Source organism: Meriones unguiculatus, chromosome 18 (genome assembly GCF_030254825.1).
Source record: "Meriones unguiculatus strain TT.TT164.6M chromosome 18, Bangor_MerUng_6.1, whole genome shotgun sequence".
NCBI lineage: Eukaryota > Metazoa > Chordata > Mammalia > Rodentia > Muridae > Meriones > Meriones unguiculatus.
Window position 1 is genome coordinate 65,250,786 of NC_083365.1, and position 17,155 is coordinate 65,267,940.

General features: G+C 42.3%; 1 protein-coding gene across 1 annotated transcript in view; it reads left to right on the top strand.

Annotated features, from left to right (window-relative positions):
- Clasp1 (cytoplasmic linker associated protein 1) overlaps window positions 1–17,155 on the top strand; it is a 219,296-nt gene that overhangs the window by 20,112 nt on the left and 182,029 nt on the right. Inside the window, exon 2 of the mRNA XM_060371639.1 lies at window positions 13,446–13,928. Coding sequence (XP_060227622.1) covers window positions 13,734–13,928 — 195 coding nt within the window. The 5' untranslated portion in view covers window positions 13,446–13,733. The remainder of the gene's footprint in view (window positions 1–13,445; window positions 13,929–17,155) is intronic.

Here is a 17,155-nt window from a genome sequence, read left to right on the forward strand (position 1 = left end):
TCACTTTTTTTTTCCTGAACTGGTCTAGATTCATACAAGCTTTAAAGTATTAAAGGGACAGATATCTGTAGAGTGCTTCATTAAGTAACAGAAGGACATATGAGCCTTCTATAGGATAGACCATATGTTAGATCATAAAACAAGTTCAACACATTTAAAAGGAAGAAAGTCATACAAAGAGTTCTCTGATCACACTGGAATGAAATTAAATACCAACAGGAGAATGGAATCTGAGGAATTTGTAAATATATTCAATTTAAAGTTTGTACTCTGCAATCACACACGGCTGAAAGAGAAACTGACAAGTGAAAAACTTCTTTGAGGTAAATGAAAACAGAACCACATCACGGTACTATTTACAGCACTGTGAATGGACTTTCCTACTGTATTGTGTATTTCAGATGACCGAGATGGGAACTTTTATATATGCTTTATTACAGTTAAACAATACCTTGGTGTTCACCTGGTTAGGAGTAAATGTTTATTGAATCTCAGCAATGCTCCATGCAAAAAATCCAGCCTAAACATCCATGTCCTAAATTAGCTAACCTGTGTGGAAGCCTGCTCAACAGGAATATAGGCTCATACGGCCTCTCCCTGAAGAACTCTTGCCAGTTAGTGGTTGCTGGGGAGAGGGAGCGCATTTCTTCAGTGTTTAGCCACTTGTGTGAGTTTACTGAGTTCCAGTGAAGAACTCCCATCTCCATTCTGGCAGCAACTGTGATTGAACTCAGGGGGTTGACAAAAAACAAAATCCAGATCCAAGCAAACAAACAAACAAACAAACTGAAACCCAAACCTAAACAACCAAAACAAAACCAATGAAACAGAAGAAAAGAAAGTATGAGTGTTTTGCATGTGTGTCTGTATGTATCCCATGTGCATGCCTTGTTCCCCTAAAACTGGGTTTACAGATGGGCATGAACCACCATGAGGATGGATGATGGGAATTGAATCCAGGTCCCCTGCAAGAGCAACAGGGGCTCCAAACCAGCCGCTGGGCTGCCTCTCTGGCCCTTGTTTGCTTTTTTAAAGTCCCAGTTGTTAGATGTAGCTATCTTTTCTCTAACATGGGTTTGGCACCTTTGTTGAGTATCATGGGGCTGTATTTGCATTGGTTTATTTCTGGGGCCCTTAGCATTTTTTATTGCTCTGCTTGCCTGCTGTATTTCGATACTGTACTGTTTTTGTTGATCTGAATGACTTGGCTTGAAATCTGTTTTTAGGTTTTATCTACTTGCAGTATTATTTTCTGTCCTTTTATTTTCCATATGTGTTTGCTGATAAGGTGGGTTTCTTGAAGGTGGAAATGTATTGGATATTTTATCTGTTTACTTAAGTGTTGCCAAGTCCTTGACTCAGCTGTCTGGGACTTGGCCTGACCAGGGTCAGTGAGAGAATGAAGAAAATCTGGGTTCGTGTACTCAGGGCACTCAGTTGGAAAAGCTGGAGCATCCTGGAAGCGCAGTGTGTTAATTACATAGAGTTGAACAGAGAAGTGGGTTATTGCATGCCTCTGAACAAGGAGGTGGGTCTTCCCTATATAGCTGGATCAAGGGGATAGGTTTGGCTAATCTGGGTAGGCATTGTCTCTGTAGGGAGCACTCTGTAGGCATAAACATATAGTGGGGAGGAAGCTATGGGGAAACTTTTCTGCACACACTATCCACATTCACAGTTGGACCCCTGAGGAAAGTGTCTCTCTCAGCCTAAGGCTGTGCCCATGCCAGTGTCACACATTCAGTCAGGACCTCACACAGAAGGGCTTCCTTTCCTCTGCACAAATTGTTAATCTAAATGTTTTGCCTGTGTGTGTGTGTGTGTGTGTGTGTGTGTGTATTAAGTCATGGTCTTGGTAGGTAAGTCCAAGTTGGCCTTGAACCCAGGATCTCCCTGCCTCAGACTTCCTACCTGCTGGCATTTTTTATGCACCTTACCTGGTTTAAAATTTATTTTTTTTTTCCCTTCTAAGACAGGCTTTCTCTGTGTTGCCCTGGCTGTCCAGGAACTTGGTTTGTAGACCTGGCTGACCGTGAACTCAGAGATCCAACTGTCTTTACCTCCCAGGCTTGGGGATAAAAGGTGTGTGCCACCACCACCCAGCTGGCTTTTAAGTCTTTAGGCTGGAAAGTGAAGACCTTCTCTGTGTGGGACCATTCTTGGAGGTCCTTGTCCTCCTGTGCTCCTTGTGGGGTTCTGAGGACGGCTTCTTTTCTTTTCTATCTGTGAGAGTCATTGCTTTACTGAATTAGTAATATTTGCTTCTTTGCTGTTTTCCTTTGCTTGACAACTTTTCTCTTGACATTTATTCTTTCTCATGCTTTTTATGCTTGTGTTTATCTTGCATTCTCTTCTGGATGTAGGATTCCTTTAAGTATATCCTGGCTTAGTGTTATGAATTCCTTTTGTCTATGCTGATCTTGAAAAGTCTTTTCTTCAACTTCAGTTTTGAATAATTATTTTGGTAGGTAATAGAGGTTGGCAGTTTTTGGTTTTTGTTTATTTTCAGGGCTTGAAATACTTAACTCTGTATGTCCTTCTGATCTTTAGAGTTCCTGCTGAACTGCCAGCAGTCTAACCTTCTGGGCTAGGCATATAAGTAGCAGACTGCCTCTTGCTTAGCATGTAGGGGATCCTGGGCTTAATCATCAGCACTAGGACAGGAGGTGGGGAGAACAAAATAACATAACCTCTACCTTAGCAGGTCAATAACACACTGAACTCAGAACAAGCAGAAGGAAATGACATAGACTAGATTGGAAATGAATAAAATAGAAAAAAATCACCAGAGCAAAAATGAGTTATTTGCAACGGTAACAAAATTGTCAAACCTTGAATTAGACCAATCAAGAAAAGGTGTAAGACTGGTCAGAAATGGAAGGACGTGATTACTGATTTTATTGGGGTTGGGAGAGATTACAGAAACTATTAGAAGCAATTACATGCTAACAAATTCTAAAACCCACATTAAATAAATGCATTTTTGGAAAAATACTGAAATTGACTTAAAGGGCAGATCCAAAAGTGATTGTATCAATGTTTTATGAAGAATCTGCATACATTCTTCATAATCTCTAACTACAGAAGAGGAGGCAACACTTCTCGGCTTATCCTTTGAGGACAGTAATCATCAGGCACCAAAACCACACAGAGATCACAAGAAAAACAAAAGGCAGAAGGAATTTAGATGCAACTCCTCAAATAAAATACTAGGAAAGTGAATCCAGAAATATGGTATTTTAAAAAATAGAATATTATATTAATTAATTGTATTAATTGAGAATTTCATACAGTGTTTTGATCATGTTAACCTCTATTCCTCTCCCTAACTCCTCTTAGGTCCATTCTCAACTTCTTAGCACTCCAGCCTACTCCATAACTTCATGTGTCTTTAAAAAGAAACAAACAAACTGATCAAATCTAGTTTGTGCTGACCATATCCTTCTTGGTGTGGAGCCATCCATAGGACGATGGCCAACCTACCGTTGCTCATGCACTTAAAGGAAACTCCTCCTCCCTGTGAAGTCCTCAGCTGTCTGAGGTTTCTCAGTTAGCGATAAAGGCATAGGAACTGCCCAGCTCTCCATGCTAGAATGCGGATTGGCTTGATCTTGCACAGGTCTTATGTAGGCAGCTGCAGTTGCTGTGAATTCATGCATGCAATGGTCTTGTCCTGTCCCAGAAGACACTGTTTTGCTCTTGCCCTTTCCAACGTCTGGTTCTTATAGTCATTCTGCCTTCTTTTTTGAGACTTGGGGGGGCAATAACATAGACATTCTCTTTGTGGTTGGGTACCCCGCTGACACCTATTCTCTTCACTCTGATGTAAGCGTCCCAGGCATGTGTTAGAAAGTGTAATATCTCACAAATGCAAGCTTGGTTTAATATCTCAACAGACCGTCAAATTAATAAAGAAACAAAACTTAGCAGTTCATCTCAGTAGTTGCAAGAAGACATTTGTGACAAAATCTAGCATCTTCTCATATTTAAAAAATACTCAAAATATTAGAGTTAAAAAGCTGTTTCCTTGATGTGGTGTAGGCCATCTGTGAAAGCCCACGGCTAACATCTTCAATGATGAAAGACAGAATGCTGCCCTCTTAAAATCTGGACTGAAATGGGAACGTTTTCTTTGACCATACCTACCTTGTGATATACAGGTGGCTAGGAGAGAAAAAGGAGGACAAGACATGTACTTTGGAAAGGAAGAAATTTTAAAACTCTTTTTTTGCAGATGACATGATTGTCTGTATTGAATATCCCAAGTAATCCACTGTAAGATGTTAGAACTAATGAAGAAGACAAAGCCAGGGTATAGGGTCGAGGTCACTACACAAAGATCAGCTCTTCTATAGTGGCAAAGATAATATGAAATGGTGCTAAGAAAACAACTCCCTTAATAATAACACATAGAAGAAGAAAAAAAAATAGAATAAACAAGAGAAGTGTGTGATATTTACTCTTGGAATTATAAAGTAACACTTAGAAATGTAAAGATTCTGGAAGGCTTGATCTTGTTACGTTGGTATCCTGCCTACAATGCTGTCCAGCTCGAGCACACCCCTGCTGAGATCTCAGACAACTGTGTATACAAGTTGACATGTTGATTTTAAAATTCACACTGAAATGCAGGGGACTCAAAAGAGGCTTGGTAAAGAATGTAGTTAGAAGACTTTCTTAGCCTGCTACAGAGCTACAATAATTGAAACCAGTTCCTGCCGACTAAAGGGTAGATGTATAAATCAGTGAAACAGGAGAATCCAGGAATAAATGCTAATACTTATGGCCCATTAATTTTTTTTTTTAAACATGGCTATAAAAAGGACAAGTCAGTGTCAGAAGAAAGGAATAGTCTTCAATAAGCAATGGTGAAACAAGTAGGTATTCTTATGCAAAAGAATGTATTTGGATCCCTACTGTATAGATTATGCATACACACATATATGTGTACATATACTTTAAATTGATTGTAGCCCTAAATGGAAGATCTAAAATTATAAAATTCTCGTAAGAAAACGTGGGTATAAATCTTCATGTCCTTGAGCCAGGCGCAGTGGCACAAGCCTGTAATCCCACCACTTTGGGAGGCAAATGCAGGCGGATCTCTGTGAGTTCCAGGCCAGTCTGGTTTACAAAGCCAGTCCAGGACAGCCAAGGCTACACAGAGAAACTCTTGTCTTGAACAAAACAAAATGAAACTAAATCTTCATGCCCCCCAAATAAGGCAACAGTTTACTTTTCCTTTTTACTATATTGAAAACAAAGTGTCTTTTTAAATTTTCTGTCTTTTATTTTCAATTAAAAAAAGTTCATTTACCTTTATTTTCTGTGGGTTGGTATTTTGCCTGAATATATGTCTATGTTGAGAGTGTCAGAGCTTGAGTTACAGACCGTTGTGAGCTGCCATGTGGGCGCTGGTCCCAAAGTAGAAAATGTCCAAATATAGAACCCTGGTCCTCTGGAAGAGCAGTTAGTGCCCTTAACCACTGAGCCATCTCTCTAACCCCCTCTCCCCCTCTTCTTTCTTTCTTTCTTTCTTTCTTTCTTTCTTTCTTTCTTTCTTTCTTTCTTTCTTTCTTTCTTTCTTTCTTTCTGTCTTCTTTCTTTCTTTCTTTCTTTCTTTCTTTCTTTCTTTCTGTCTTCTTTCTTTCTTTCTTTCTTTCTTTCTTTCTTTCTTTCTTTCTCTTTTTTCCCTCCCTCCCTCTTTTCTCTTCTTTTCTTTTCTTTCTTTTCAAAACAGGGGTTCTCTGTATATGGCTGTCCTGGACCAGGCTGGCCTCAAACTCACAAAGAACTGCCTGCCTCTGCCTCCCAAGTACTGGGATTAAAGGCGTGCACCAACTCACCTGGCTTGTGGTTTCTTAACTATAACACCAAAATGGAGGGTAAATTGGTCTTCATACAATTTAAAAATTTTGTCAAATGACACCATCAAGAAAATGAAGAGAGATTCCACAGATTAAGACAAAAATATTTGTAATTCTTATATATGATAAAGGAGTTTTATCTGAATATTTTTTAAAGTTCATCATCAGTTAAAAAAAAATGTGACCAAGGGCCAGCTTGGTGACATGTAATGGAACTTTTGATTTCTTAATATGTTTTTGTTTTAATCCCAAGTATGGGATTTTAGTTTGGGTTTTAGTTTGTCCACAGCTGATAATTGTCTCATTCAGGGTGTGGTCTTTGCCAGCTGGTAATAGCCTGCCTTGTGGGGCACGGAGAGGGCTGTGGTCTAGGACTCTGAGGGATATAAATATGGGAGCCCGGAGAGAGAAAGTGTGGCATGTGGTGTTGGTGTGTGTCGGTGTGGCAGGAGGAGAGAAATGTTTCAATGCATCAGCTTTGAGGAGAATGTCTGCTACATTTGCTGTTGGTGGAGATTGGTATAGCCCCAGGAGAACACATGGACCCTAAACAGCTGGAAGAAGTAAAGGGGTCTGTGTCCCTTCTCCCACTAACCTTCACTCTCCCACCTAGGGTTGCGGGGTTGGAAGGGAGAGTCTTTATGGGACTCCAGATAAAGTAGAGTTTAAAAAAAACAAGTGCTACAGTGACTTATGCCTTTAATAGCAACATTTGGGAGGAAAAGGCAGGCAGATTTCTGTGAGTTCAAGACCAACCAGCCAGGTCTGCAGAATGCATTCCAGGCTAGGCAACACTTTAAAAACAAAACCAAATTGAAAATTACTAAAAGCTTTGATTAAATGTTTCTTTAGAAATGCTGCCCAAATGATCTGGCATGCATGAAGTCTTTGCTTTAATCCTTAGTGTGAACCACCACTACCACCAAAACCCATAGCCTTCTTTAATATTTTAATTATCATATGTTTTGTGTGTGTGGATTGGTGCATGTTCATGCAGTGCTGGAGCTGGAGTTACAGATGGTTGTGAGCTGTCCAACATGGGTGCTGGGCATCAAACTTGGGTCTTTTGGACAAGCAGCAAGTACTTTTGACTGGTAAGCCACCTCTCCAAATCCACTTGCTGCTTTCTTTAACAAGTCATGTCCACAATAAAATAATAAACTCAACCTCCATAGTCTCAGGAAAATACAAATTAAATCCACAAAAAGATGCCATTGAGTACCCACAAGAATGGTGTTAAATTAAAGGGGTAAGAGCCAGTGTTGGTGAGTTGCTGAGGAATGTTTATAGTAGGATCATTCATAGTGGTCCCAAAGTAGAAAATGTCCAAATATAGAAACAATATCTTGACATATCTGCACAACAGAATGTCTATAGCCAGAATGTCAGTGTAGAACTTACTGATACATGCTACAGTGTGAGTAAACATTGGAAACAGTGTGCTATGTAAAAGTGTCATGCGTGGAGGCCACACATTTTATGTCGACATTTATATGTGATGTCCAAAATAGCCAAACACAGTGGAGCATTCTTGAAATCCTCGCTAAGAATTATAGGAAGATTGTGAGCATGAGACCAGCCTGGGCAGTGATGTCTCATAAAACTAAAAGAGAAAAGTCAAAGAAAAAAACAGCCAAAAGTAAAGCTTTGGCTGGGGACATAGCTCAGTTGGTAGAGTGCTTACTTATCATGCCTGACACCCTGGGTTGAATCCCCAGCATGGCATAAATGGACATGGTATTGTATCTACAATCCCAGAACTTCAGAGGCAGAAGCAGGAGGATTGGAAGTTCAAGGTCACCCATGGCTGAATAGCTAGTTTGAGCTAGCCTGGAATACATGAGACCCTGTCTCCAATGAATGAATAAGTGAATGGATGAATGGATGAATGAATGAAGAGTGAATGAGTGAGTGAGCGACCATGATTCAATACGAGGCAATACTGTACAGTCAGGCTTGGGTGAACGAGGTGATGGGTTGGACTGCTAAAGGATGAGGGAAAACTCTCATATACAAAATTTTTTAAATGTTTAAGAAAGTTAAAAAAAATCATAAGAAAAATGTGCAATAAAAGCATAAAAACACAGGATATAGAATTAAATTATGCTATGTGATAAAGCCTATTATTTCAAAAAGTATAGAAATATAAAATAGTGGGGAATAAAAAGATGGCTCAGTAGTTAAGGGCATTGTCTGCTCTTCCAGAGGTACTGAGTTCAATTCCCAGCAACCACATGGTAGCTCCTAACCATCTATAATGTGATCTGATGCCCTATGCCCTTTTATTTGAAAGCATAGAAAAGTTCTTAAATGAGACAGTGCTGAAGGTTCTACAGTTTTTGAGTATAAGACAACTGCTGAATTTAGAAAGAGTTAATGATACATGGTTATCCTGTGACCACAAAGCCCCATGAAGTTGCTGAGTGTTAGTGATCTGTTTTTCACTGGTGCAAGGCTGAAATTGTAGCCACAGCTCTGTGTTAGAGGCACTGAAGTCAAATGTTGGTAGACTGAGTGGGCGGTTCCCCTTCTCTAGAGGAACCAGTGTACTTGAAGAGCCCTCTCTGTGGTGCGCCTTGTCTCCCTAGCAAGCTGGTTCTCTGCCAGGATCTCCTCTCCATAGAGGCCCTGCTTCGCGAAGCTGTAACCCAAGTTGTTATTACCCTCTCCTATGCAGTTAAGTGCCTGCATTGTGTAAAAATCAGCATACTGATGTTGACTGTAATCCCTTTGTGTACATTTAAATACTTTTTAAAGGAAGAAGAAAAATCAGCCTTGTTAAAAAATAGTTGTTTTTGATTGATAATCGTTTTTGGAACATTAAGGTTGGCATTAAATAAATGGAGTTTCATTTGACTATTTTTTTCTGTTTAAAAAATATGAAAAATATGGAGCCAGTAAGATGTCTTAGTGGAGAAAGGTGTTTGTCTCTAAGATTGCTGATCTGGTTGATATCCAGACCCCATATACTGGAGAGAGCTCCTGCAAGTTGTCTGACCTCCACATACAAAAAAAAAGTTAAGTAGAAAGATAAGCATTCAAGCCAGGTGTTGGTGGCTCTTGCCTTTAATCCCAGTACTTGGGAGGCAGATGCAGGCCGATCTCTGTGAGTTCAAGGCCAGCCTGGTCTATAAAGAGAGTACAGAATAGCCAGGGCTACACAGAAAAGCCCTGTCTTGAAAAAACAATAAGACAAAACAAAATAAGATAACCATTCAATAGAAAAGAAAGAATTACTGATCTTATTAATTAGGTTATTTCTTTTTTTTAATATTTTTATGTGTATGAGTGCTCTATCTGCATGTACACCTACATGCCAGAAGAGGGCATCAGATCACATTATAGATGGTTAGGAGCCATCATGTGGTTGCTAGGAATTGAACTCAGTACCTCTGGAAGAGCAGACAATGCCCTTAACTACTGAGCCATCTTTTTATTCCCCACTATTTTATATTTCTATACTTTTTGAAATAATAGGCTTTATCACATAGCATAATTTAATTCTATATCCTGTGTTTTTATGCTTTTATTGCACATTTTTCTTATGATTTTTTTTTAACTTTCTTAAACATTTAAAAAATTTTGTATATGAGAGTTTTGCCTGCATGGATGCAGTGCCCTTAGAAGCCAGAAGAGGATGTCAGATTCCCTGCAACTGGAGTTGCAGATGGTTGTGAATGGCCATGTGGGTGATGGGAATTGAACCTTGGTCCTCTGTAAGGGCAACAAGTGCTCATAACCAGTGAACCATCTCTCTAGCCCCTCATGAGCTTTTTTGTTGTTTTGTTTTGTTTTAACATAAGCTTTACCATCCTTTTTAAAGTAATGGACAGTCAGTAGCACATCTAGAAGTGGAGAGAACAGTGTTCCAGATTCTCATCTCCCATTATGGCTGTCGTCTGTGCATATGACTCTCCTCTGATTGCTGAGAGAGTTCTGAGAAGTAGAAAAAAATATAAGTGATTCTCTAAAAAATTTTAAATTTATGTGGTGATGGAAACCAACCTTGGGTCATCTGCAAGAGCATGAGCAGTCCTACTTAACTGTTGTGCTATCTCTCCAGCCCCATTGACACTGCTTAAAGCTGTGTCACTACTCACTGTGGCACTGATGGAAGGCAGTGAGGGCTTCTGAAGATGGGTGACTTAGGGGACAGTCACACTGCTTGTAGTGAGCCAATAGAAGGGAGATTTTTTTTTTATCCCAGAGTAGGTAGCTGGAAGGTGGAAGGTTCAAGGTCGGAGGAGACAGAGAGGAGGAGTTGAGGTCATCTCCATGGGTGTTGAAATCGTGAAAGAAACTAGAAGAGGGAGGAAGGGAGGGACCTAGCTCACTGTAGTGCAGGTGTGGTGACAAAGGGAAGCCTGGCTGGGATGGTCGGGCTGAGTGACTGATGGTGAGGTGCAGTGTCCCATCTCTGGCCCGTAGCTGAGGTGTTGCTGGGTCCCTAAGAATGTTTTGTCTTCTTCCTATGCTACTTGCAGCTGTTTGCTTGTCTCTTCCTTGTTCTAGGCAGTAAGACTTCTTGAATCACCAGGACATGTTTTAGCATTAAGTGTAGTAGAAACCTGTCTTCCCATCGGCCTGTGTGGTGTTCATGAGTGAATGTTGTGTTAGTGTAACTTGTGTTTGCTGGGTGCAGTTGTTCTCAGAGGCATGTTGCCTCTGACTGCTGACCTACCTAGCTAGTCATGGAAGCTTCTAGCCTCTAATCTTGGCCTGGAATGTTTTCAGCCTCCGAGACTTACTGCTGAATAAGCTTTGGCTCAAACTCCTCTCTAAGCTGACCGATTCAAACTGGCTTCTCTCTTGGCTTCTGACTGAATTGCTCTTCTTGGCTTCCTACTAACTTTGGCAATATGTTCTAATCTCCTTCATTCTCTGGCTTGTTCTGTCTTCACCTTTGTCTAGTTTGTTCTCTCTTCAACCTGTCTCTGTAAAACTCTCCCAGTAAAACTGCCTCTGAATTTCACAGACTGAACTACCATGAACTCAACTTTACTGCACTGCCTTTCAATTCATTGACTCAACTGAACTGACTGAACAGCACTGAACTCAGCGGTCTACATGTTTCCTGAGTGCTGGGATTAAAGGCATGTACTACCATGCCTGGACCTAAGCTTTTCTTTACCTGAAACTTGCTCTGTACCAGGCTGGTCTTGAATTTAGAGATATGTCTCCTGGGATTAAAGGTAGTGTCTGTATTCCAGCCAGAGTAGCCAAATTGCTGGATTAAAATTCCTCTACAATGTTGGGCTGCAATGCATGGGCCTTTCCTGGGAGAAGAAAGAAAAGGGAAGAAGAGGGGACAAGAAAAACAAGAACAGAGAGACTCCTGCTGCAAAGCATGCTGTGCTGTGATTGCTGCAAAATCTGCGGAAAGAGATGCTGATTGATGGGTGCATGCTGCTTTGGTCTCAGCGAGAGTAAATTCCACCACGTCTGTCTTCCAGGGTTACCTACTTAACATACCTGGCCTGTTCTCTATATAGTTCTAAGGCATTTTTCAGGTGGCTTTAATGTATTTTTAATTGAATTATAATCACATAGCTCTACCCTTTTCTCCTTCCAACCCGTTCCATGTTCCCTCTGATAGATTGTGCGTGTGTGTGTGTATTCGTGGATATGTGTACCTATGGATGCATGTGCAGGCACAGCACACATGTAGGTCAGAGGGCAACCTCAGGTACCTTTTGTTCAAGACAGGGTCTCTCTGGTAAAGCTGGCTGCCTGTAAGCTTCAGTGTCCTCCTGCCTCTCTCTGTGGGCTGGGAAAGCAGTGCTTATCGTGCCATCTTTTCACATGAGCTCCCGTTGGCTCAGGCTCTCGTGCTTTCAGGTCCCTCAGCCTTCACCTTTGATTTTAAAGAGAAGAAAGGTTTATCTTGGTACAGTTTCTGCGTGTGTCAATCCATCCTGGCAGGGGCAGTATGGTGGCTGGAGTAGCTAGTTCTGGCCGTGGTCCCACAGTTTGGTCTATCAGAAAGCAGATAGGCAACTTAACTGTACTTACTGCCGTTGCTAGGGGATTTAGTTAGAGTGCTTTTGCTCGGATGGGTGTTTCTGAGTCCATGGTCTGCATGCTGTAGCTGATGTGCAACAATGAAAATGTGCTGTCTGTACTTTGAACTTTCAATGAGGTGGTGATGGAGTGGGAAGAAACATAGGTTTTGGGACCATTTACAATCTGTTTATTTTATTTTTAACTTTTATATTTTACATAAGGTTATCTGTAGAGGGTATCTGTACAGAGGACAGCCTTGTGAAAGCAGTTTTCTTCTTCTACCTTTACATGAATTCCAGGAATTGAGTTCAGGTCACCAGGCTTGTGTGGTATCTTTACCCACTGAGCCATCTTCCTGGCCCTCATGTAATTACATTGTGTGTGTGTGTGTGTGTGTGTGTGTGTGTGTTATATGCACATCTGTGTGTGCCTTTGTGTGTACGAGGAGGGCCTGTCCCTGGACTTGGTGCTCACAGGCTCGGGCTGGCCACGTAGCCAGCTGCAGTCATCCTGCTCTGCCCTCCTCAGTGCTGAGGCTACAGGTGGATATGAAACCTGCACCCAGCTTGTTGCGTGGGTGCTGGGATCTGAACTCATGTCCGCATGCTTGTATAGCAAGCACTCTACCCATCTTTCAGCTCTGAAATGCTGACTTTCTTGTGTGTCTTCCTAGTTCAGAATGAAAGGAATTAATTAATGGTAGGAGAAAAGAAAGTGATTAAGAAATGTATTACTGTGCTGGCTATTGTTAACTAGTTAGCTCTTAAATCTGTCTCCTGAAAACAGTGTTTTGGGACTGAGTGTGAATCAGCTCAGTGGTAGAACACTTGCCTAGCATTTACAAGTTCCTGTGTTTGAGCCTCAGGACCTGCAAAAACTCCAAGCTTAGTTTTAGTACCCAAACATGAGTTTTAGTGCCCAAACATGAGTTTTAGTACCCAAACATGAATTTTAGTGCCCAAACATGAGTTTTGAGAGTTCATCTTATAACAAAACAGTAGTTCCAAGTGGAGTTGATGTCAACAGAGAATACTGTTGACTCTTCCCTTTGTCTCTCTCCTTTGCTGGGGAAGGAGGCTTCTGCTCCACACTGTGACACTGCAGGGGGGACGGTGTAGGTGCTGTCTTTGGCTTTGGTTAATGTGGACTGGGGTTGTTCAGAGGAGCCTGTCCCATCTCACAACTGACTTTATTGAGAGACAATGAGCCTCGGTACCTGCCACGACCCTCAGAGTGGTGTGAGAATTTTGATGGGAGCAAAGCTGTAGGCAGCTGAAGCAGAAGATTTCCTGCCTGGTTGCGTTCCTGCCTGATGGGTTTACAAGCTAGGGAACTGTGAAAACTACCAGCTTACCAAACGCGCAGCTCATTGGCTCAGTCTTTTGGGCTTTGCCAGTCTGCTAATAAAAATAATAATTATGTTTTTCTGATGCATTTGCCAAGTGTTCATGCTTCACACCCCACATGTGACTAAGAGTGTTTCTGCAGCATGCGCTCTTTGTCTTTGATTGAATGTTTCATAACATTTGAGTGTTCTGCTCTCTGGCTCATTTACTCTCTTTTCTTCCTTTTCAGAATGGACTGCTGAATTATGAAGTATTTCAGACTCAGTTGTAGATCATCACTCCACCACTCTATCCTTTATCGCCTACTAGTTATTTAAATTGGACTTTTAATATCCTACCAGCTGCTCTTCAGACACACATGGTGCATTGCTGCCATTCCCGGGATTGCATCTTTGAAACACACTCTCTTAGTAGCCTTCAGCAAACAAAGAGGCCACCTCCCGGTACGGCTGGCTACCGGGAGGGAGTCATCCTGACAACCCTCTAGCCCCGGCCGGATCTGGATTTGAATCCTACCATGGAACCTCGAATGGAGTCCTGTCTGGCCCAGGTACTGCAGAAGGATGTGGGGAAACGGCTGCAGGTTGGCCAGGAACTCATAGACTACTTCTCAGACAAGCAGAAGTCTGCAGACCTTGAGCATGACCAGACCATGTTAGATAAGCTTGTGGATGGACTCGCTACCTCTTGGGTGAACTCTAGCAATTACAAGGTAAGCCTCACTTCAGGAGGTGCTCAAAGCATTTGCAGACCAGATCGACATTGGTCTGGAAAAATTCTTTGGGGAGTACCAGCCTGATCCCTTGGCTTCAAATTACAGTCATGCAAGTGATAGGAAGTGCTAAGGGGATGCTTTTACCTGGGGAGGTTGGCAAGCACTTCACTGTCTTGAAGTTGAAGTTTATATCATGTTTTGCAGGGAGGAGCTTTTGACACCTTGGTGAGTGGCCTTTCATGAATAAGGGTATTTTCACCCATCTTTCAGGGATTGGAATGTAGAGCATCTTACTTTCCAGTTACTGTTTTGAAGTCTTCTCAGTACGTGGCTAGAAACAGTTTGGGTTGTCATGGAGGGCAATGGCATAGAAGATAGCTTTCAGATTTGAAGATTAGGGCTCTTCATGTGTGATAGGTGGAGAGTGGAAGTGTGAGGGTGTATGTAGGGGAGGGGGCCGTCCACAGCCCATTTAAGTTGGGACATTTTGCTATTCAAGGTTGAGCTTAATGAATGCAAGCTACAGGGTACCTGAAGCCAGCAAGAGGTGTCTTTCACCTGCCCCCTCCTGCATCTTCCCCCTTATCCCTGCCAGGGGGTGGCATCTGTGTATCAGGGATGAGTGGACAGAGGGAAGGAAGCTTCCATGGCTGCTGTTAGTTCTGTAGACTTTGTCAAGGGCCACAGACGCTGTGTCTCTTGCTGTTCTTTACTGACTCAGTCGCCTGAGGCTGATTTGGACTTGGGAACTGGCACTTACTGGATTCCTTTTGCTCATCTTCCCACATACAGCCAAGCCCCAGTCTCAACCAATAGTGCTGAGCTCCTACATTTGTTAAAGATGACTAGCACGTCATAGTTCATTCACCACCGGGTTTACAGTTTTCCTCTTTGTCTTTGAAGCTGAGCTGAAATCCTCTCTTACCCAATTGGCAGAAATTAACGATGAGTGAATCTCCTGTGCAGGCTGCCCGGTGCTCTGTGGTGAGGGTGTTGGAGATGAGAGGTCAGATAGCATCATAAGTGACCTTGTCTGTTTGAATCATGACTCCACCCCTTCTGTGTGCATCTGGTCAAGAGAAACTGAAAAGTACTATAAGGAAATTTAGCAAGCCTGTTAGCTAAGGTAATATCCAGGGAGGAAGAGTGATATGGGAAGCTCACAGCTGATCCTGTGCACATTCCTGGCCAGCTGGCCTTCCTCCTGCCTGAAGTGGCACGAGGTAGTGCCACGAGGTAGTGCCACTGGGGTGCCTGTCCTGTTTAACTGCTGCTCTCAGCAAAGGTGCTTTCTCCCTCCCCTGAGGGAAGTCTGTGCTCACAGGAAGGAGGGATGGTACTTGAGCTGACTGTACTAGGAAGGGGGAGGTTAGGGACTAACTGATGTCAGTTAGCAACCTGTGGAGCCTGTTTCACCAAGCTTTGTAATGTGTCTAAGTCTCAGGTTCCCCATTTATAATGTCAGGATAATCAAATTATTTACTGATCTTTTAAAGTTTTATTTATTTTTATTTTATGTGCAGAATGTTAGCCTGAATGTTTATTTGTGCACCACACGCACACAGTGCCCATGGAGACAAGAAGAGGCTGTTGAGTCACCCTGAACTGGAGTCACAGATGGTTGTGAGCCTCATGTGGGTGCCTGGGAACCAACCTTGGGCTCTTTGCAAAAACAGTTAATGCTCTTAATCTTTAAGCCATCTCTCCAGCCCTTATGGGCATGTTTGTGTATGTGTGAATGTGCTTATACCATGGTATGTGTGTTTGTTTGTGTGTGTGTGTTGCTAGTCCCTGCCTTCCACTTGGTTGAGATAGGGTCTTTCCTTGCTCACTGCTGTTGTATGTACCAGGCCAGCTGACCTGTAAGTTTCTGGGAGTCTTCAGATTCCACTCTCCTCTCCCCATAGAACATAGATGCACTGCCATGTCCAGCTTCTGCATGGTTCTGGGAATCTGAGCTCAGGTGCACCTGTGGCAGACACTTTACTTCCTGAGCCATCTCCCCAGCCAGATGATTATGTTCTTGTGAGCACTGAGTGACAGTGCGGGTCTGCTGCACACTAAGCTCATTAGTGGTGGCTCTTGTCTAGTGGGAGGTGCTGGTTAAACAATGACTGCATCATTGTTCACGTACAGCATGTGCATGCATAGACATATATGGCATTCTGGGCAAGGCAGACATAAGTGGCACCACTGCCTGGAGAGTCTTTATAATTCAGTCACATGAGGGAAGGCTTAAGACCTAACGCTCTGAGGAGTAATTCTTTTATTTTTGCTCTTCCATGCTCTCCTGCCCCTTTCCTCTCTGTCCTTTTCTTCTTCCTTCTTCTCTTTCTTTTTGATACAGGGTCTTCTATGTAGCCCAGGCTAGCCTGAATTTGGCTGATCTTGAGCTCATATTCCTCCCATCTCTAGTTCCCCAGTGCTGGGATGACAGCAGGTGTGTGTGCTACCATGCCCAACCAGGGAAGTGATTAGTAAGCAAAAGCCAGGTTGTTGAGAAGTAAAGTAACAAAGATTGAGTTCACCACCAACTTACCTGTAACCAGATCCACTAACCTGCTGCTGTTAGATGAGATGAGTGAGCTGTCCTTGGGAACACTCAGCTCTAATGTCTGCTGCTTTAATAATACATATGGCTGTATGGTCCAGGGCTGTTCTGTGGTTTTAATCTTTCAGGACAGAGCACACTCCTTTGGAAATCTTGAGGTGCTGGCTTTGTCTGGTCTCTGAGTACAGACAAAGCCCTCTTCCCAGCTGGAACCCAGAGCCTGGACCCAGTAGGTGCTCAGAAAATACTGGGTACATGGGTGGACTTGAACTGTATACTGCTCAGCAGCTGTGGAACATTGCTCACCTCATACTTTATCTATCTATCTATCTATCTATCTATCTATCTATCTATCTATCTATCTATTGTTTTCAATAAATTTCTCTGTGTATGCTTGGCTGTTCTGGACTTCCTTTGTAGATTAGGCTGATTGGCTCTCTCTGAGTTCGAGGTCAGCCTGTCTGAGTGCTGGGATTATAGGCATGTGCCATTGCATCTGTCTGTGGCTGGTTGCTTTATTGAAGTCTGGACACCAGTCTTTTAGGTTCCTCCTCTTTTATTTTTCTTAATCTTAGTCAAGATTTCTGAGAACCTTAGCTACATTTTATTAGACTTTAATTTTAAAATAGTAGGACTAGAATAGATTAGCTTTCCAAACAGAACTTTGAAGCTG